The 22,496-nt window shown below is 37.0% G+C and overlaps 1 protein-coding gene across 9 annotated transcripts in view; it reads right to left on the bottom strand.

The window, feature by feature from the left end:
* Nucleotides 1-22,496, bottom strand: part of CALD1 (caldesmon 1) — a 260,493-nt gene that overhangs the window by 110,091 nt on the left and 127,906 nt on the right. For 7 of the 9 annotated variants that reach the window (XM_007504345.3, XM_001367358.5, XM_007504351.3 and 4 more), the window contains one exon: nucleotides 19,614-19,725. In XM_007504345.3, the coding sequence (XP_007504407.2) occupies nucleotides 19,614-19,684 (71 nt within the window). In that variant the 5' untranslated portion in view covers nucleotides 19,685-19,725. Of the gene's footprint in view, nucleotides 1-19,613; nucleotides 19,726-20,599; nucleotides 20,865-22,496 lie in introns of those variants that run through there. The other 2 variants (XM_007504347.3, XM_056799728.1) reach the window with 2 other exon arrangements.

Below are 22,496 nucleotides of genomic sequence, written 5' to 3'. Positions count from 1 at the left end.
TAAGTGGCTTAACTAGAACCAGAACAGACTTATCTATATTATTAATTTGCTCAGTGAACTCAGTCTCACAGTATTTTAATCTGCTTTCTGTGTATATTAACATACCTTTCAAAGGAGTGGAATTTGAATATTCTAATTCTATAGAGGCAATGTAGGATAGTGATACTGGATACTTGAAGCCAGGTCTGGGCTGAAGTCCCATGTCCAAAATATCCTGTTTATATGATCCCCAGCAAACCATTTAACCACTAAGGGCTCTAGCCAGAAGTGTCAAACATGAAGCCCAAGAGGAACTGGATTAAAATGCAATTGGGAGATAGTTAACAAAATAAATAAAAATAAAACAGAACATAGATAATGTTATTGTATGGTTTTCTAAGTTAATATGCCCCACACAGGGATCCTGATGTATAGTTTAGTGGTTCTGTTTCTGCTTGAGCCTGATAGCCCTGCTCTCTAGGCAACTCTCCAAGCCTAAATTTCAGGGAAGGTGATAGCCTGCATTGCTAGAGGGAGATTTTTCACCTTGGACATTCTTACGCTACTTAAATCCTACATCTCGTTTCCAGTTCACCCAACCACAGTCCCAGAATAGCTTTTCTTTTTGAAAACTGTTGAGAACTGATACTTCCCAAAAAGCCAAATAGCTAAATGAAAGTTTGTCCCTTCTCTCCGCTCCCTAAAGTTATTGATGATTAATCATTTGTGGGAATATAGGCTTCCAGAGCCTAACAGGCCAATCCAGGAGAACAAAAAGGCAAAATGCTATCATGGGACGAACAATGAACATGGAGTCCAAACGCCTGGGTTATCTCACTTACTAGCTGAGAAGGCACATTGATGAAGAGAATTTAAATCAAAAGACAGAGGCTCCCACCCTATTTGGGCCCTTTATTATCTGTGTGATCTTGAGAAAATTACTTAGCCTTTACAAATGACTAAGCCTCAGTATTCTGAAATACCAAATAACAATAATGATATTTGGTCTATCTACCTAAAGAACTTAGTAATAAAATGCCTTGTTTATCATCATCATCATCATTATTCTAACATGATACCATAGGTTGTGAACTGTCTAAATAATAAATATTCTGTTTGAAAGCCTTACTTCATTCACTGCTCTTGAAGACTTGAGTTTAAACAGTTCATTTAGTTGGAATGTCTTGTTGCATGAAACCATTTTACATATTCAGAAACTCATGTTCATGTTCAAAGGAGTTGGTTTGACTGTGTCTGAACTTCCTGAAACTCTGTTTTGTCAGTGCTAGGGTATCCCAAACAAAAGTGAAAAAAAAAAAGCTAATATTCTGGAAGTTTGGCTTAAAAACACATTGTCCTCCATATTTAAAGACAAGGTGGCCAATGAATGAAATATACTTTAATTGCTTTTAAGGAGTGGGAGTGGGTTGTGGGCATCTGTCTATACTCTCTTGGTCAGTTTCTTTTAGGAATAATGGGAGCTTTGGGGGAAACTTTTGGCTGGAATTGGCTTTGCAGTCTTGAATTAAAGAATGATCTTCTGGATGAAGTTTATTACTAGATCATATGGTGATTAAACTAAGGACTTTAGCCTTATTGGCATTAGGTTAAAAAATAATGTTTCCCAAAATATAGTCCACAGACCACTCCCTAGTGATCTTTGAAGGCCACCAGAGGACCACCAATTGATTCAGGGCACATAATTTCATCTTTTTGCTTTTTCAACTACATATTTGAACCTCCCTTAAAAAGCACAAATTGGGGGACAACTAGGCAATTTGGTGGATTGAGAGCCAGGTCTAGAGACAGGAGATCTTGGGATCCAATCTGGCCTCAGACACTTCCTAGCTGTGTGACCCTGAGCAAGTTACTTAACCCCCCCAAATGCCTAGTCCTTACTGTGCTTCTGCATTGGAACCAATACTTAATTCTAAGATGGAAGATAAGGATTTTTTTTAAAAGCCACAAAATATCATGGATAAAAACCAACCACAATAAAAGTTTGTTTTACCAGGTAAATGCTAGATTGGAGAGGAAATGATTATGACAAACAGAAATAGATAAGGGTCTTTTATCCCATCAAAGTAGTCTAGGTGCCTGTTTTCTGATTTGCCCAAATAAGGGATAGAGATTAGGTCTGTAATTGTGTTGATATATGGAAACTTCCAGAAGAGGAAATTTGTTCATTGCAGATCAGTGCCTTTTCTGGGATTTAGTATCTTTAGGAAGTATCTAGGGCACTGGCAAGTTTGACAACTTGTTCAGGGTCACATAGTCAGGACTCTCAGAGGTGGAATTTCTGGGTCTTCTTGGCTTGGAGGTCAACTCTATTGACTATGCCATGCTTACTCCTCAAAGAAACTCAGCATATCCTTTCCCCATACTCAAGTGGGAAGAAAACTAAAATTCTGTGGAAGAAGGTATAAAGAATGACCTTCTTTTCCTAAATTCTTACTGACTTTCCCTGTATCTCTCAATAACTCTTCTCTTTAACTTCTATCATCATTTACAAGACCTAGGGCTAGGTCACCCACATTAAGCAATATATAGCAGGAAGTCTTCAAGCTGGTCTCTAGTCCATTCTCTTGATTTCAGATCAATTCTTGTTGTTATGCAGTTGTGAGCTTGTTTGGACCCCATTTGTTTTTGTTTTTGTTTTTTTTGGCAAAGATATTTAAATGGTTTGCCATTTCTTTCTCCAGCTCATTTTATAGGTGAGGGAATGGATACAAAGAAGGTTAAATGACTTGCCCAGGGTTACACAGCTAATAAGTGTCTGAGGCTGGATTTGAACTCAGGAAGGTGAATCTTCCTGATTCCAGGATTGACACTCTATCTACTATACCATCCAGCTGCATCTAGCTACTTATTCCTTAGCTGTCAACTGATCAACTCATAAATTTATTGAGTGCCTAGTATATGCAAACATTATTCTACGCCCTGGCCAAAGGAATACAAAGAATGAAATCCTAAATTTCCCTAAATCTCAAGGAACTTACATTCTATTGGAGGAAGACAAGAAGTACATTTCCAGTATAAGTATAAAGAAAATAAATACAAGATTGCTAAATCTATGGCAGTTAGGGAAGGCAGACACCAGCAGTTGTAGTAGTAGAGAGACTGGGCACCAATAGCCAGGAAAGATGTCATATTGCCTTGTCTTGAATTTTGAAAGAAGAAAAGAATTCTAAGGGGATGAACAGAGCAAATGTAAATAGATAGAAGATAGTGCTAAAGTGTGAGAGACAGAGGGTTGGACTACAAAGTTCTGCAGGGGAAGTAATGCCCAGTGAGGCTGAAAAGATAGATTAGGGGCAAATTGTGAAGGACTTCAAGAGCCAAACAGATTTTTTTTTTGTTTTATCCTAAAGGTAATAGGAAGCCACTGGAATTGTCTATCACTTACAGATAGATTTCTGATTTCTATTTGAGGAGTTAGCTATATGACTTTGGACATGTCCCTAACCCTCAGGTTTTCTTGTTTTCCATCACTAAAATGGGGATAACAACATCTACCTTTCAAGGCTGTAAGGATCAAATGAAATATTTGTAAAGTGTTTAGCACACTGCCTGGTATATAATAGGAGTTCTATAAAAAGTAATCTATCAATCTATTGATTGCTCTATATATCTATCACCTGTCTGTCTCTCTATTGTTATTATTAGTATTTGTGTACCTATCCGGTTAGGGTTTTCTTTTAACATAAATTCCTTTGGCTTCAGTTTTCAGCTCATTCGTTTTCACTGGTGAGGCAGAGGAAATGGAGAATAATGCCATATAAAAGCCCTTTATTAATCTAGTAGGACATTACAAAGTCGTTCATCAATTTTCTTTTCTTTGGGCTAAACAATCCCCAGTCCCTTCACCTTTGCTTGCCCTTTCCCCAAGAAGCAGGATTCTACTCTCTCCTAGCTCATTTTCAGGAGATTTTGTAGTGTGGGTATGTGTAATATTATGGTCTATCAGAGGAAAACTATCCCATAAAATTTATTCTCTGGACACAGTACAATGTAAGTTTCAAATATGTTAACTTTATATTGGGCTTAGGGGGCCACCAAACTGATGTGGATGACATCATCATTTCCATGGTAACTGTGGTCCTTCAAAGGAGAGGAATTAAAGAGAGATTTTAAGATGTTGGAAAAAATGGACTAAAGCAGAAAAATAAAAGTAGCTGATCAGCCATGGAAGAACTAGTTGGTGAAGTCTGTGATTTCTGTCTCCTGAAAATTGTCCTTTCCTGAAATCAGTTTCTTGGATTCAAAGTAAAGAATGACATGTGAAATCAGCACCAAGGGGTCCCGAGACAATAGTGATGTCATGTTTTGAAGTTCTAATTACTGAGGAACTGGAAGATATTTCACCAAATGTTATTACATTATTGGAAAATGCCTTGACCATTCAAAGGATGGATGCCAATGACTGCACGGTGTCAGTACTATATCACCTCCCCACTCTTTACCTAGAAACAAAGCAAGAATCATAGAATGCTAGAACTGGAAGGGAATTGTTACCTTCTTTTCACAGATGAAGAAACTAAAGTCAAGAGAAGTGATATGATCTGCTTCAAGTCATAGAACTGATTTATGGAAGGTCCAAGGCTAGAATTGAGGTTTGCTGATTCCTTTTCTAATGTGTTTTCACCTAAGTCCTACTTAACTGAGTGCTCAGAAAAGGACATTTGACTAATAAAGTCTGTGATAGAATATTTAGAGATGTTCCCTTTTAGATCTCAAGTCCTCAAAGAAACAATCACCTTGGATTTCCAAAATGAGGGCACAGTTCAAATTAGAGGATCATCCAGGTTAGAAAACAAAAATTACTTGAAGGACATGGAAAGATTTGAATTTATGATTTTAGGAGGGGTAGCTTTGTGGAATGGGACAAAGCACTGAACCAAGCTAGGTGATCTCGGTTGAGTCCTATCCTGGTTCTACCACATACTAGTCATTTCATGATGATCAAGCCATTTTCTCTGGCAGGAGGAAGAACTGATTTTGAATTCATGCTCTGATATTTTGGACAAGTGTTTATATATAATATATATAGAATATATAAAACTGGCAAGTAGTAAGTAGTTAATAAATATATTTTGATGGATTGGTCAATTGGTTAAAGATAAAGGGAGAATTTTTTTTTCAGAACCAGACATTGTTTTTGTTTACCCTGCCCAGGAAGATTTATTTATTCATCTATTGGCATAGTGGTAGAGCACTGGTCAGGAAGACCCAAGTTAAGATTCTGCTTTAGTTGCTTACAAGTTAAATGACTCTGGACAAGTCTTTTATCTACTTTCAGTCTCAGCTTAATCATCTGTAAAATGGGGATGATAATAGCAGTTGTCTTACGGGATTTATAATGAGAATCAAATATATATCCATATAATAGATAATAATATTAATTATATATTTAGGCACATATAATAAATAATATACATGATTATCATATAATACATATATAATTTGACTCATATGTGTGATTATATATATATACATATATATACACACACACACAAAATCTTAAAGCAACATATAAAAGCTAGCTGTTATTATTAAATGTTGTTGAGCTGATTATGGTGATTTCAGTCTTTTCATCTTTGTGTTAAATTATTTTATTTTTTATTGAGGTGATGGCATGGGATAGTTGATAGAGTTATGGATTTATGGTCAGGAAAACTGTGTTCGAATTCTCATTAGACCTTTACTAGTATAACTGAAGTAAGGCACCTAATCTCTCTTGGTGTCAGTTTCTTCATCTATAAAATGGAAATGTGTGTATGTATGTATGTGTGTGTGTATACATACATACATACATAAGGTATTTTACAAATCTTAGAAATTTATCTGAAAATTGGAATGATAAGGCTTTGTACCACTCCCTACTTCATAGGACTGTTGTGTGGAAAGCACTTTGTAAAACTGCAAAGAGAATATTCTCTGCACCACCCTGGCTTTGCCTCACCTAGACCCTGTAGTTTTCCTGCAGAAGACTTGCATAAATAATAATGTAGCAAGAATAAAGTTCTTTTCCCTTCTGTGAGTATCTTCCATCTACTCTGTATATATCTTGGAAATTGTTTTTCGCATGTGGTCTCCTCCATTTGAAGGTGAGCTCCTTGAGGACAGGCACTGTCTTTGCCCTTCTTTATGCCCAGCCTTTAGCAGAATCCCTGGCATGTTTTAAGTGATTGATAAATGTTTTTTGATAGATCAGTCAATTTAAGATAAAGGGGATATTATTCTTTCAGAACCAGACTTTGTTTTTGCTCGCCCTGCCCAGGAAGTAACTTGGGAGGAAGAGAATTTCTTGGTTAGCTTGAGTTGGTCAAATGAAACCCTGACAGAAGAATTCTATTTAATACTTATCTCTATAATTAAGCCTTGTATAAAGAAACTCAGCCAAGGAAGCATGTACACTAAATGAGAGTCTTAGAAGCTGGGCTGAAAATGGAATTTCCTTTGCAGATGACCACAATTTTTTTTTCTTTTTGGTTTGGAGAGCAGAGCTTGGCCCCAGTTCCCTATAACTTACTACTTACTAATGTTTGTCCTTTTTGCCTATTCACATTTAAACTTCTATTTCTGTTCCTTCTCCTATAGAGAAAGATGCTCTGGACATCTTTGAAAGAAGAGTCTAAACTATTAACCTTCTCACACTAGCTTTCCCAAGATTTATACAGCTTGTATAAATGGAGATTTTATACCTTTGGACTTCATTTCCCAGAAGTCTCTAGTATTTTCTCCAAATTCCCTTTTTCCTGCATTCTCATGTTTTTGCCTGATTGTATTTAAGTGACTGTAACTTCTCCCTCTCTTTTTGACCTGCGACCAAGTTGAGTTCAGGCAGTTCTTTTGCTTTAGTTATTATTAATAAAACTTTATAAAATATAATATTTAGTTATTGTATATTAATTTTAATCTTTACATTTTTTGTTTACCATGAAGAGATAGAATTCTCAAATATTTTAAAGACAGAATAGATATATTTTTCAAGCCTGCACTCCTGCCCATCCACCTGTTTTTGCACCATTGCAGCCACTGTGCTCTGCCTGCTTGCTTCTTCAGCCTGAGCTATTCCTGCCCAGTCTCCAGCCCTCTGACAGCATATTACTAGACCCACCTGTCATTCCAAGCCATGTGTTTTTTTCTGAATCATTTTAAGCTACGTTTTGTCTATATTGATCTTTAATTTGTACCTTTGCCTTTGCTGAAGAACAAAATATCATTGTATAAGCCCATGAACATCTTGCCCAAAACCCTTGCCACTAGATCCACTGAAGATCACATGTTGCCTTTGTTAATTGTCAAATAGATGATGATGGATGGATTTCAACAACACTGGTTAAATTGTATGCAACCTCTGGAGAATTTAATGAGCTAAGAATTTAAATGGTAATTCTAAGGGGTCTTCAGAAATAATTTTAATTAACTAGTGGTTTCTGAATGGATGATTTATATATATATATATATGTATATATACTATAAAGAATGTTGTATAGAAAGCAGCTTCTGTGCATGTATAATAATTTAACTCTTCAGTTTAATTTACTTCCACCAGAACAATCTAGATTTCTTGGTGATGTTCTAGACCCAAATGAGTTTTATTTTGTTTAAAAATATCTTTGATAAGGTTGAAAGATTTGCTACATCTGTAAAAATTGTGACAAATATCCATCAGTTCATAGGGTTTTTTTTTTTTGTCATACAGCAACTTATAAGAAATATGATAGTGGGTTTGTTTGCTATTGTAATTAACTGGACTATTGTGAATTTGGGGGACTTTGGTACCTCTTTGAATGTGCATTATCTACTGTATTACTGTTTTATTCTGAAAATTATTTGAACTAACAGTGGTTCATGGCCAAGTTAAAAAGGAAATGGATCTCATTTTTGGTGGGAAACCTTTGTATTCTACCTCTCTTTGGCTGACAGCATGTCACTGATTGTAAGCTATATATTTTTTATTTTTAAAACTCTTTTTTAATTGTTGTTTTTCTTTGCATGTGCAATATAGTATCTGAGTTTTATTTTTCTTTCCTTTTTGAATTTGAAGCACATATCAACAGTATTGAGATTTTTCTTTAACTTTTTTGATTTTGCAGTAATATAAGTTTAAAATGCATTTTGCCTTAATGTCAATGCATACCCAAAAAGCTTTAGACTATAAATATGATGCCATTGATTGTTTAAAAGAATTATGGGACTTTGCTGAATGATTTTGCCTGATTCCAGAAGAGAAGGAATACAAAAAGAGCTACTGTACAGTGCTACAAAAGCACAGAGCACCTGCATAATGCCTATGGGGCACAAGGTCAAAGAGACCTATTCCAGTGGGATTGATGTAATTTTGAGCCAAGACAAGAAGATTTGAACTTGTTTGAGGTTAGAGGTTGTGGCTATTTAATGTGTTAAATGAAGGACTTCCTTGAGTCACATTCTATCAAGCACTTCATTTTTGCTGCCATCCTGGTTCCTATTTGCTGCTGAAATCTAGTCCTTTTTCTGTCTTTCATGGTGTGGCAAGCTTTATGTAGTCCTGGCTACTGATTGGGTAAATGCATAATTGCTTAAATCATTTTAATTGGGCCCTGATTCAAGGACCTGTTATAGATTTGTTTTTCCTTTACTTAGATTTTCTAGACATAAGACTTTGATATTTTATATTTTATCCACAAGTTATTTTTTTTCTTTTTTGCTTGGATTTAAAAAAAATATTTTGGATTTTCTTTTGCAAATTGATTCATATACCTCACAACTCATCTATGCATCCCTGTATCTTCCTGTGAGGGGAATATATTATTAATTTACTCAAGGGGGACTATGTTATTGTTGTGAACTTTGACTTGAATTTGAGCCTAATTTAGAATAAGAGACTACCTCCCAGAACCCAGAAAGTGAACTTTTTGGAGAAGGTACCATGCAGATGCCTGCAGAGACCACATGCTGCACCAGAAGATCCAGAGTGAACTTTGGGATGTGAATTGAACTATGGGGGTTGAAATGCCTTTGTTTTGAATGTATACTCTTATACCAAAGCGGACTTCCCCCAAATTGACTTTTTGTCAACCTAGTAATCATTGGTTTTGTTCCCCCCCCCCTTATCCAGAAATTATTGCAATTTATGTTAGTTATGTTTCCATGATCATTTTGGGGAGACTGGTCTCCCATCAGGATCACAGGGGGATATGTATAAATGGAGATTTTATACCTTTGGACTCCATTTCCCAGAAGTTTCTAGTATTTCCCCAAATACCCTTTTTCCTGCATCCTCATGTTTTTGCATGATTGTATTTAAGTGACTGTAACTCCTCCCTTTCTCTCTCTCTTTGATCTGCAACCAGGCTGAGTTCAGGCAGTTATTTTGCTTTAGTTATTATTAATAAAACTTTATAAAATATAACATTTAGTTATTGCAAATTAATTTTAATCTTTATATGCTTAATTATGGAATCATAGAATTTCAAAGTTGAAATAGAGTTCAGGAGTCATTCAGTACTTGAAATCACCACCTGGTGACCTTTTAACTGTTCTATGAAGACCTCTAATGATGGAGAAATACATTCCTTTCAGAGATAGTCATTTATACATTTAAATGTCTATTTAATAGGTTATTTCCCCTTTTAGCAAGACTTAACTCTGCCTCTCTGTAACTTCCACTTATTGCTCCTATTTTTGCCTGCTGGAGTCAAACAGAACACAACTTGTCACTCTTCCATTTGACATCCTTTCAGAAACTTGAAGGCAGCTACTATGCTGTGTAATTCTGGGCAAGTCCCTTAACCTCTATCTGCCTCACTTTTCTCAACTACAAAATAGAGATAATATTAACACCTACTTCAAAGAGTTGTTCTTAGAATCAAATGAGATAATATTTGTAAAGTGCTTAGCACATTGTTTAGTCATTTTTCAGTGGTGTCCAACTCTGTGATTCCATTTGGGGTGTTCTTGGCAGAGATACTAGAGTGGTTTGCCATTTCCTTCTCCAGCTCATTTTACAGATGAAGAAACTGAGGCCAACAGGGTTAAGCCTCTTGCCTAGGATCACACAGTTGGGAAGTGTCTGAGGGTGATTTGAACTCAGGAAGTTAAGTTTTCCTAACTCCAAGCCTTGTGCTCTGTCCACTGAGCCACCTAGATTCCCATTTTGTTCAGCACTTTGCCTGGCCCATAATAGGTGTTTAATAGATACTTGTTTCTTCTCTTCCCTCTCTCATTAGAGTAAGCACCTTCAGGGCAAGGATAATTTCATTTTTATTTTTAGTATTCAACAGCACCTCACACAGGGATTGGTATATAGTAGGTGCTTAATAAACATCTATGGGCTGGTTGATAGATCATATGTAATGAATCCTAAATGTCCCTAAACAATCTGTCTGACCTTCTCTGGGTAGTCTCCTATTCAATCAATTTCCTTTCCAAAATGGTGCACCCAGAACTGAACCCTATTCTTTAGATAAGATCTTACCAGGACAAAGTCTGGTAGAACATTTTGGATTACCTGGAACTAGAATGTAAAACTAAAACATTTTACAATAACATGATACATTACCTATTTTTGCAACTGTTGTTTATTTCTAAGGATACCAATTTGGTCAACCAACTAGTCAATTCAATTGGGCAAATATTTATGGAGAAGCACCAGCTACTGTGAAGGATCTGAAAAGGCAGTCTGGTGCTATTTAACTAACTATATGGTCTTGGGTAAGTTATTTTTGGGTTTCAAGTTCCTCATTTACCAAATGAAGAGATTAGACTTCCTTCCAATTTTTATTAAGATTCTGTATATAATATAGCAAGTCTCTGTCTTCAAGGAGATTGATTACCAAATTTTGTTAAATCCAATTACAGAAAAGACATGCAAAATAGTTGTTCAATTGAATTTGCTATCAGCAACAGTTAAATCCATAGTCCTGTTCCTGTTTGAGTTAAGGGAGAAACTTGATCTCTCTCAACTCATATTTCTGACTATGAAAAAGGAATAAAAAATGGAGTATCAGGCAGGTGAATATGATGGCTATGTCTATATGTGTAAAACAATCAGACTTCATTACAGTAAAGTGTTTCTGGAATCCACATAGAATTGAGAATTGGAAAGGACCTTATAGCCCATCTAGTCCCATTCCCTTGTTGTGCAAATGAGGAAAACTAGACCAAGAGAGGTTAAAATGACTTGCCCCAAGTCACATAGTAGTAGAAAAGTCCAGATCTAAAATCAGGTGCATTGATTTCAAATCCAATTGCTTCACCCCTTTGTGCCATGTAGTCTCCTCTACCTAATAGTGTCTTGGTGAAACTATTCAAATTTCCACTGGTTATTTTCATCTGTCCAGAAAGTAAAGTAAAAATAACTTATTGAAAGGAAGACAATTCAATATTAGTTTTATCCAGATGCTATTGGACAACTAATTTTACTGATTTTTTTCCCACTGAATTAATCTACATTTTTCCTTGTTATGAATTTAAATCATGCTATATGAAACCAAGTTTCTTGTTACAAAGAAGTTACTTAAATTGACTATTACTATTGGCAATAATAAGTCAACTTAAAATATACTAAGAATCAATATCAATAAAAAATTATGATTTGCATAGGAATGTAAGGTTTACAAAACACTTTCTTATAAAATAATCCTATGAGATAGGTAGTAAACATATCATGATGCCAATTTTATTCTAATATTCAAACAATGAGAAAGATCTGTGATTTTCTTAATGCAAGGGAATTCCCAATGTAAAGACTCTCTCACAAAGTCAGATTACAACAAGTCAGATGATTAAGTAGATAGCATCTAGGGTAGTGATGGCAAACCTTTTAGAGACCAACTGCCCAAACTGCAAACTGTGTGGAGATGGAGAGGGGAGCAACCCAGCCCCACCTCCCTTTGGCTTTCTAGTAACAAACTCCAGCAAACTCTTTGCTGGAATGATGGAATGATAGCAAATGTGCCTACAGAGAGGGTTCTGAGTGACCCCCTTTGGCACATGCACCATAATTTTGCCAACATGGGTCTAGGGGTTTACTTAAGACACTTAGAGAGTTACCAAAATAGTAAGTGCCAGAGCTAGGATTTGAACTTAGATTGCCCTGCCTCAAAGCCTAGTACTCTATCTGCTATGTATCATGTAGTTTCATATCTCCATTTTATAGATGAGAAAACTGAAGCTAAGCATCCATGACCATCAGTCCCCTGACTCCTATTCCTCTATACTACTTTGCCATCCAAATCCTCCACAGTTTTTTCTATTCAGAGTAGAAATGTGGGAAAAAAACAAAAACAAAACCTTTGGTTCTTCTATCTCATTTAGATATTCCTACAAGTGGCTCCTGGGCTGATATAAAGATAGACTAAGGCAAATGAGGATGACTGAATCTTTGAAACCCACTCTAAATTCTGACTCAGTCAGTCAGTCAACTGCTAATTCAGTAAGCATTTATTAATCATCCACTGTGTGCAAGGCACTATACTAAGCACTGGGAATACAAAGAAAGAAAAAAGATAATTCCTGCCCTGATGGCACTCACAGTCTAATGAGGAAGGCAGCATACAAATAACTAGGTACAAATCAGCTACAATCAGAAGATATAGGAAATAATCATCAGAAAATATCAGAATTTCTTAAACTAAGATGGTTTGGGAAAGGCTTCCTGGAAAAGAGAAGATTTTAGCTGGGACTAAGGAGACAGAAATGAGAAGAGATAGCTCTCTAGGCATGGATAGTCAGTGAAGATGCCCAGAGATGAGAGGAGTTTCTTCTTTAAGGAGCAGCAAGGAGACCAGTGTCAGTGGATCAGAGTTGGATCAAAAAGTATATGGAGGGAATCATAAGGTATAGGAAGACTGGGGAAAAGGGATGGGAGAGGTGAGGTCATGAAAGTCTTTGAATGCTGGACATTGTAGGCATTGAAAACAAAATCTACAAAAACAGAAGTGTTTTTTTTAGTAGAATAAAGGTAGGTGAGTTTTGAAGTGTTACAAGTATATGTTATAAAAATGAACTGACTCTGATTTAAATAGGTAGTTATATTGACTCATAAATGGACCAGATTAAAAACAATTTGATGTCTTTTTATTTTATTTTATTTTATTTTTTACATCACAGTCATTGTCCATTTTGCGTCTTTCTCAACTCACCTTTGCCATCAAACCATCTATTGTAACAACCAAAAACAATTAAGGAAAATCAAGTAACAAAATGACTATGTCTGAAAACGTACATGACAATTCCATTCCCAACTGAGAATAGGGAAATATTTTTCAACATCTATTATCCTGGACCAAGGTTGTTCATTGCAATCAATCTGGCTTTGGCAAGAACCAGATTTTAAGCTGAAAATAGAATACAATGGAATATGAGTGGTTTCAGGGATTCAGGAATTTATATTTTCTGTCTCTAAAGTTTAGGTGCAACAATGAGGTAGCGGTGACTTGTTGAATGAATTCTGGGTCCTGAAATCTATTGTTATTTGTAGGAAAGTTGTATTGTTTCAGATACAAAGGAGCTTGCTAGCGTTTAGGAAACTGGTCAAAGTAAGCATTCTTGTTCTGAACTTAGGGCAATGTAAAAAGGATGTCTATTTTCAGAGAAAGGACATAAATTTTTATTATTTGTAGTTGATTTATACATACATAGAATTAATTAACTTTAGGGTTAGGAGTTCTCTCTGATTCCATCAAATTCATCTCTCTACATCCAAGCTTGAATGACCCTAAGTCATCTCCAAAAGCTAAAAAAAAAAATATCAGGAAAAAGAATTTATCATTGTTCTCAGACTGGCTACCTAATACTAAAATAACTTGTTTAAAATTAGATTTAAAAATCAGTTAATAGACTGGTTATTTTGTCCATATCACCCTTGAAAAAAAGCAACAAAAACTGTGCTGTCTTGAAGGGAAGTGTTTTGGATAATAGCCTTTTTTAAAAATTCTAATACTGTTATAAATTAAGCCACTATAACTTGTTAAGTAAAAGTTTTAGTGGCTTATGTCTGAGAGTAAACTACATATGCCCAAGGGATTTTTAAAAGTTGTTTTTCCAACATTGTGAGAATTTTGTTTCTAATTTACAATCCTTAGTTTCTGGCAGAAGCCCATAAAAATATGTGGAAGATGACAACAGTGAGAATGTTTTCATTCCATGAATTTATTCCTGTGAATCTCTGAATCTGATAACACAGCCCTACAATAGATGCCTTTCTTCAGACCATAATGGGGAGCTCACACTGGGGGTGTAGAGCATGGGCTGGGAATGTAATGAGCACACCTCTTGGATAGGTAAGAAATATTTGTTGTGAAAGTCAGTCCAATGCCAGGCAAAATAATGCATGACTTCAGATTTCCATATGGAGAAAATATGTTCTCCAGCTTTCTTGGAACATATACATGGACTAAAGAAGCTTTTAAAGAAACCTAAAGGGGCAGTTAGGTGGCTTTGGTGGATAGTAATCTGGGTCTAGAGATGGGAGGTCCTGGGTTCAAATCTAGCCTTAAATATTTCCTAGTTGTGGAAGGAAGGAAGGAAGGAAGGAAGGAAGGAAGGAAGGAAGGAAGGAAGGAAGGAAGGAAGGAAGGAAGGAAGGAAGGAAGGAAGGAAGGAAGGAAGGAAGGAAGGAAGGAAGGAAGGAAGAGACAGAGAAAGAGGGAGGGAGAGAGAGGGGGAGATCTCTTCTTGAAGCCCGAGAGAGATAAATTTTGGGGAAAAATATTATGAGGTATTTATGGAACTTTTGGGTAAAATTCAGATTAAATATTTTATGTGAAAGACCATATGTAGGTCAATGTTAAGTAAAAATATTGTATGAAAAAAATTTAAAAACAAGAAATATCAACATTTAAAAAATGAAACAATAGATTGATATAAAATACTCTACATATATTTTATTCATTTCTAATTTCTAAACTTTGTGTCATCTTCTGGCCTATATATCATCTGTGGCTTCTGCAAAACTCCCCCCAAAGTTCCCATTGAATCTTTTATGCTGACCTGTGATATATTTAAACCAAGATGGGGAAAGTAAAGATGTGGAAAGGATATACACATATACACACACACAACATATATATAGTGTGTATATATAAAATATCATTTGATCTTAACAAATACCCAGTCAAGGCTATTATCATCCCTAGTGTTAACTACTTCCTATTTATTCTGCATACAGATTACTATGTATATATTTGTTGCATGTTGTGTCTCCTATTCGAATGTGAGCTCCTTGACTTAGGGACTATCTTTCACCTCTTTGTATTCCCAGAACTTAGCACAGTGTCTAGCACATAATAGGTGCTTGATAAATGCTTATTGATTGAGATGAATCATAGAACTATCACTTGACTTCCCTTGGATCTTGCAGCTACCAAGAATCCCAGGTGGTACTTGAATTCAGTTCTTCCTGCCTTCAAGAAGAATACTCAATTCATAGCACCATGTTAAAAACTAGCACTCATGCTAAAGAATTGGATGCTGGCACAAAGAGATAGATTCATGAAGAATTGGGATGAATTCATAAATGGTTAATTCTCCAGGAAAATGTTAAGGAAAGTTAAGAAGTTTAGGTCCATCCCTAACCGCTTGAGGTTGACAATGAAGAAGGAAAATCCCTTCACAAAGCTTCCCTTGATGACACTTCCTGAAGCAGAAAATGGGGCTGAGTGGGCTATGAACATAACCTAGTATGATGTAAAGTCTTTGCAACTTTCCTGTCTGAGAATATGAGGCTAATTAAAGGCCTAAGGAATTAATAACTAAATTCAAGTTATCTACTTCCAACCAACTTCCAAGCCCCAATCACCCCAAAGCATTCTTTATATTCCTTCCACATCACTGATTTGATACATATTTCTCTCTCAAACACCAGTCTCTCTCCACTCAGTCTTCATAGTTAATTTTGAAATTTTCACTTCAATGAAAAGGTCTAGAAAATAATCATGTGTGATGATTCCTTGACAACAGTAGATGCCTGGAAGGGAGGAAAGAGGAATGAGAGGCACCAGATAGCTATAGCCATGGCCAACATTACTGTCTACTCTTCCTGAGGGTACAGTTTCCTAATCCACAGCTGGTCAGGGTAAAAGATTATCTGTAGCCACTACAGGCAGGCAAGGTTGGCCAAGGACATGAAATTGGAAGGAACTGGTCCATGGTAAGGTGCCAGGTAAGGGCCTTCTTGTCTTCTAGTAACAGTTCCTTCCATGAGTTGTCTGACAGGATAGTTAGCATTCCAGTTCTTATCTTCATGCCTTGTCCTAACTAATTGCTCTCATTTGTTTCAGCTGGTAGTGGTTTTTTGACTGGGCTCTACCCATGAGATATGGTGGTTGGTTGGCCAACTGTTAGTTACTAAGAGAATAAAAGACCCTTATGGGTTAAATGCTGAATTGTAGATCCTTAACTGTACTCTGGCTTATGAATCCTGGTTCTTTACCTGGTCATGACAAATTTGATGATTATATATATTAGACTATTCTGATCTGGTTAATAATGGTGTTAGACACTTTGTTTTCCCAGAAACCAAAGCTATAGACTTTGACTTGGTAGATACACACACACACACACACACACACACACACACACACACATATACAGAGGGGGGGAGAAGAAGAAGGAGGAGGAGGAGAGGAGGAAGAGGAGGAAGAGGAGGGAGGGAGGGGGGGAGAGGGAGAGAGAGAGAGAGAGAGAGAGAGAGAGAGAGAGAGAGAGAGAGAGAGAGAGAGAGAGAGAGAGAGAGAGAGAGAGAGAGAGAGAGAGAGAGAGAGAGAGAGAGTGCCCTCATGTTCTCAATTTTGATTATGAAAGAGAGCTGAATAAAGGAGGGGCTGTAATTCCCCAATATTATCTTAACTGGATTTTTGTGCCCTCTTATTCCCAATTGATAGACTAGTCAAGTAGGGTCCTTTTCCCTACAGGGAGGGGGGAGACCATGTGGAGAGAGACAGTTGGACTGACTGATGAATAGCTATGAGTGCAACCTCTAACTCTAAAGGAATTCTAACCCTTGTGTTTAGCCTTATCTGACCAACTATAGATTGGTATATCCATTAAAAGGCTCCAGCTCTTTTTAATTATCGCAATATAAAATCAGATGGAGCCCTTATGGGAGGCCTTTATATGTATGGTTTCATTTTCCTAAGCCAGACCTTAATGAAGACCCAGAGGATGGCAGTGAGGTCAAACGTTCATATGACCTACCTTTGTTGTATAAATATGTCGACTAGTAATTTGCATTCTTTCAATAAACCCTTAGTTGAATCAACTTAATGCAAGATCATTCCTATGTTCCTTGAAATCTTAAATCTGACCAGCATGCCATGAAATCCTTGTCTACACTTACAGCTCTTATCCTTTGTGTAACTGTGACATTGGGTTCTCTGATTTCTTGATCTATTCTCAGCCTTTCCTCCCCTTCTCCCCCAAACCCCTGACACTTCATACTTTTTTTTTGCATGTAAAGCATATTCATTTTCATCTACATATAACCTTTCCAATATACACTTAAATAAAATAAACCCTTACCTTCTGACTTAGAATCAATACTGTCTGTATATTAGTTCCAAGGCAGAAGAGTGGTAAAGGCTAAGCAATGGGCTTTGGTGATTTGCCCAGGGACACATAGCTAGGAATTGTCTGAGGCTAGATTTGAGCCCAAGACTTCTCATCTCTAGATATGGTTCTCAATCCACTGAGCCATCTACCTTCCCACTCTCCCAATACAACCTTTATGTTAAAGATTCCCAGATTGACATTTCTGATTCTTGCCTCTTTGTATACAAAATTGGAAATCTTCCAGTATAAAATTCCTACACCAAACTTTCATTCAGAGACATTTTGACTACCTGAAATTTAACATCTTGAAAACCAAAATCATTATTTCCTTTCAGCTCCTTAAATACTACATCCATTACCCACTTTTTTTTTGTCAGTGGCATTATCCATTTTCTAGACTAGTAAATTTGCAATTTTTTTCATCTTTTATTTTTTTTGCCCCCATAAATCTATCTAACTACAAAGGTTTATTGATTGTTCTTCTACAATGTCTCTTGGATCATATCCTTTTTCATTTTCATGGTTCCTGATCCTCATTATATGATGCCTGTTACCAACAGCCTTAGAGCTGAAATATCTAACCTGTCCTTATGCTAGTTCATCCCTTTCCCAAATACTGCCAGGATTTATCTGAAAGAAACATTTCCTGCTCAAGAGCATAAAGTACATGCCAGCTGTTTTTCAAATAAAATCTGAGCTCCCCAAAGTAGCAGTCTGGGTCCTCTATCAGCTGGTTCATACGACCACTATCCTTTGTATAATACTTTTCAGACTCTATTTGTTAGTACTTTCCAGGCTGATTTCTTATATACTTGAACATCTTTCTTTTTTCTCTCTTCGTTACTTTTTTCTGTGGGCTATTTTCCACTGGATAGCCCTTTTCTCTTCTCCCCAGCAGTCCATGCCCACTTCTTTTATGGTCCTCCGCCTTCTCCAATCAGCTTCCCCTGACTAATTTCACTACTGGATCATGACTCCCTCCCAGAATTATTTATCCCTACTCCCACAAGAGTTTACTTTTTAAGGGTAAACCAACCATGATGTAAATACCTTAAGGGGTAGAATCGAGATTATATCTTGTGTTTCCCCATCCTATACAATGCTCGTCATGTACTGTGTCTCAATAAATGCTTCTTCTCATGACCATTGCATCCTTTGGTCCCTACTCTGTCACTGCCTCATGGTCAGACCCTGAATAAACCCTAATCTCTAGTTTCTCATCTGTAAATAAGAACTTGAATACTTATTGACAGACTGTTTCACAAGGTACTGTGGGAAATAACATGACATTTAAGGAATCAGATCTTTTGTTGTTATTTTTTGAATATCTATTCTATTCTTCTGAACAGAATAATTAGTTGAGTTCAGACCAAACTAATATTTACTTCTACCTGATACCTTTGCTTCTCAGACAACAATACAAAATTTTTAATATGTGTATCTACATAAACACATACGAATATACATATGAATGTATGTATATGTACATAATATGTATTAAAATGTGTGCATGATATAGTGATGATTCTGAAAGTCATCACTTTATAGATTTCTTTGAATAAAACTCAGATGCATAATCTTCTCTTCCAGCTGCTAACCTGGAAGATTTGTGAAGGACAGAATAGACATTCTTTTCCAATGAGAATAAAGAAAAAAGCCCTCATACCCTCTGACTAGGGGAGATCCTTGTTCATCAGCTAGTCAGAGCATTTCTGTGTTGTTTCCTCAAGGCTCTCATTTCCAGGCTTTCTCGTTGTTCTGTCATTCCAACATATAAGCTCTTTCCAAGCATTTATGCAATTCTGTGTTCCTCTGTTACCCAAAATACCCCTTCTGGTCCTTGTATCTCTTCTAAGCTTCTCCCCCTCTCTGAATCCTCAACCTGCAGAATAACTTTGAAGCAAGCATTCACACAGAGCTCAGAGTGCTTCTGGAAAGAGTACAAAGGGAGATCATCCCACAGGGTTGGGTTTGGGGAGATTGGAGAAGACTCCCAAGCCTTGCTCCCCCCTCCCCCCCGAGCCCCAGTGCTCAACAACCCCCAATATCGTTACTCACACACCGTATTAATATTTCTAAGCCTCAGTTCTTACCTCTCTGCTTCGAGGCGCATTTCCTCACGTTTTTGCCTTCTAAGTTCTCTGCGGCGCTCAAAATCATCCATGGCGTACGTTCAGATTTGGGGAGGCCAGATAAGGTCTGGTTCTGCAAAGGAAAAGATTCCAACCTCAAATGGGACCCAGGGTAGCACTAGCCCACATAAACTTGGTCTCCTTTGCTAGTTTTATTTCTTTTCATTATTTTCCTATCCCATTAAGAAGAGGAGTGTCTGAGGACTGGCAGGGAACCCATCGGTTTCTGAGTGAAGTTTACTAGCAAGATTGCCAGCATATGTTAAAGTCAGTGTCAGTTAACGGTTCAGAGCTGCAAAGAAATAAGGTCCCAGGTTTAGTGGAGCCCTTCCCCCACTTAAAAAAGGATCCAGAAACTCAAGAGAAAGATAGCTTTGTCTACTTGAAACATTTGTGGAGTCACTGGAGAGCTGGGGAATGGCTTTGCTCTGTGCAATTTTCTGTTCCCATAAGGAAAAGCTAAAAGAAGAGGTGAACCGAGACAATAGGACAAGGGAGAGAAAAGTAAAAAGGGGCAAGTAGGGAAGGATGGACATATAGGACTGGGGGTTTGGGGGGGTCAGGAAAGAGAATAGAGGGAGAAAGGGAGAAGAGAAAGGGAGGAAAGGAGGAAGGAGGAGGGAGAGAGAGGGGAAGGGAGGGAGGGAGGGAGAGAGGGAGGGAGAGAGGGAGAGAGAGAGAGAGAGAGAGAGAGACAGACAGACAGACAGACAGACAGACAGACAGACAGGCAAACAGACAGACAGAAATTAAATGGTGTACTGCATATTATAAAATTATATCAGCATTGATAGTAAGATTCACAACAAAGAAATCACAAATAAACATACTAAACAGCAGCACATTTTAAAATAATCAAGTTAAGGACAAGTTACCCTGGGGATAAAAAATCCCAGCTCTTTTTTTTCTTTTTAAAAATGTAATCCACCTATTTTACTTTCTCCTACCTCCTCCTTGGGGGGTTGGTTCCAGGCAAGGTCTCCCCTTTCCAGTTCTTCCAATGTGAAGCCCTCTCCCCCTGGCTCTCTATGCCATGGAGTCAAGTATTCCAGAATTCCCCTGCAGCCCCCAAACCCAAAATGACTACCAGAAAAGGGAAAGCTGGGCTCTTTTTGTCCTAGCTTTGTTTACAGAGCTGTCAGTGGTTAGTTAAACTCGGCCTGGAATCTGGCATTTAAGGCCTGCTTGAAGATTGTTTCCTGTGTGGAGCGGGAGGCCTCCACTTCCTCTGGAATCCCAGACTTCTCCGCTACACTCTGATCACAAAAAAATATTTTCCAGCCCTTTCTGCGCACATGAGACAAGCCATTTGCCCTGCATAAAAAAAATGGGGAGCTGTGTAAAATCTACAGTCCCTACCTCATGGCAGCACCTTTTTAAAGAGGAAAAAGCTGAAACTTCATGCTGGTCCAGGTCAGGAATTTCTCTTAGGAATAGTAAAATGACTATTTTTAAAAATTATTTTTAATTAAAAAAAAAAAAACATTCCCATGTACAAACAAATCAAAGTTTATGTTCTGTTCCTGCTCTCCTACTTTCAAATCCTACAGGCTAATTTTTCTATTCTCTTTATTAATCTTTTAAACCTTGAAATTGTTAGCTTGAAGCTCAGTCTTAGGATCTTAGCCTTATAGAATTTAGTGACTAAAGTGACTTTATAGAGATTATTTCAACTGATTCCCTTGCTTTACTGAAGAGGAAACTAAGGCCCAAAGAGGGGAATAGGTGACTTCTCCCAGAATCCCATAGGTAGGAATTGGCAAATCAGGGATAATCATAGATTTAAAGCTGGAAAGAATCCTAGAGACCATTTAGTTTTATCTCCTGCATTTCACATAGGAGAAAACCAAGGCACAAAGAGGTTCAGTGACTTGGCCATGGTCACATAGCTAATAAGTGTCTGAAGTGGGATTTGAACCCAGGTCTTTCCACCTTAAAGTCTGAGATTCAAACCCAGATTTGCTGACTCCAAATACTGTTCTGTAGAATACTCTCCTTTTATTTCATAATGAATTCCTTTTATATATATAAATGCAAATATAAAAATATGTATAAATAAATACATAAAATATAAATATATATAAATACATTTTTTAAAAATCAGTGGAATTGCCTGCAACTGAAGGGGGGGGGGAGAGGGGAGGGAGACAACATGAATCATGGAACCATGAAAAAAAGATCTATGTGCATATGAATATATATGTAGGTGTATGTATATATATGCATATATACACATGAATATATATATATACATATATATATATAACATAGCCCTAGCTGTGTGACCCTGGGCAAGTCATTTAACCATAATTGTCTTAACCCTTACCATTCTTTTGCATTAGAGACAATATGTAATCTAGAATCTAAGACAGAAGATGAGGGTAAAAAAAACCCCAAATATATATATTTAGAATTTAAATTTAAAATTAAATTTTATATCTAAATTTATAAATTAGATATAGGTGTAGACAGACACATATACATACATACATACATAAGTATATGCAGATGCTTATGTAGATATTATATATATATGTGATTGCATAATTATGTATTTCTATAAGTTTTTAATGGTTAGAGAAACAGGCAGAAAGGCCAGCTTCGGGAGTCCCAGTTTGCCACTGCATTTCCCAGCATGTTGCCCCCATAGTCCTATGAATACAGAAGAGGGCAGGAAGTGCAATGAGATTAGATAGATAGTCCCAGGCTCTACCTCCCATATCCTACTATAAGTCTGTTGTCTTGGGATGGAGGCGGGAGGAGGTTGCTGTGCTTTTCTCTAATGCCCCAGACTTAAGGGAGAGAGAGATGAGAATTCTAGGCACAGAGAGCCATCTATTTGCT

Source organism: Monodelphis domestica, chromosome 5 (assembly GCF_027887165.1).
Source record: "Monodelphis domestica isolate mMonDom1 chromosome 5, mMonDom1.pri, whole genome shotgun sequence".
Taxonomy (NCBI): domain Eukaryota; kingdom Metazoa; phylum Chordata; class Mammalia; order Didelphimorphia; family Didelphidae; genus Monodelphis; species Monodelphis domestica.
The sequence above is the reverse complement of the archived record's forward strand: the minus strand, read 5'-3'. Positions and strand labels throughout refer to the sequence as shown.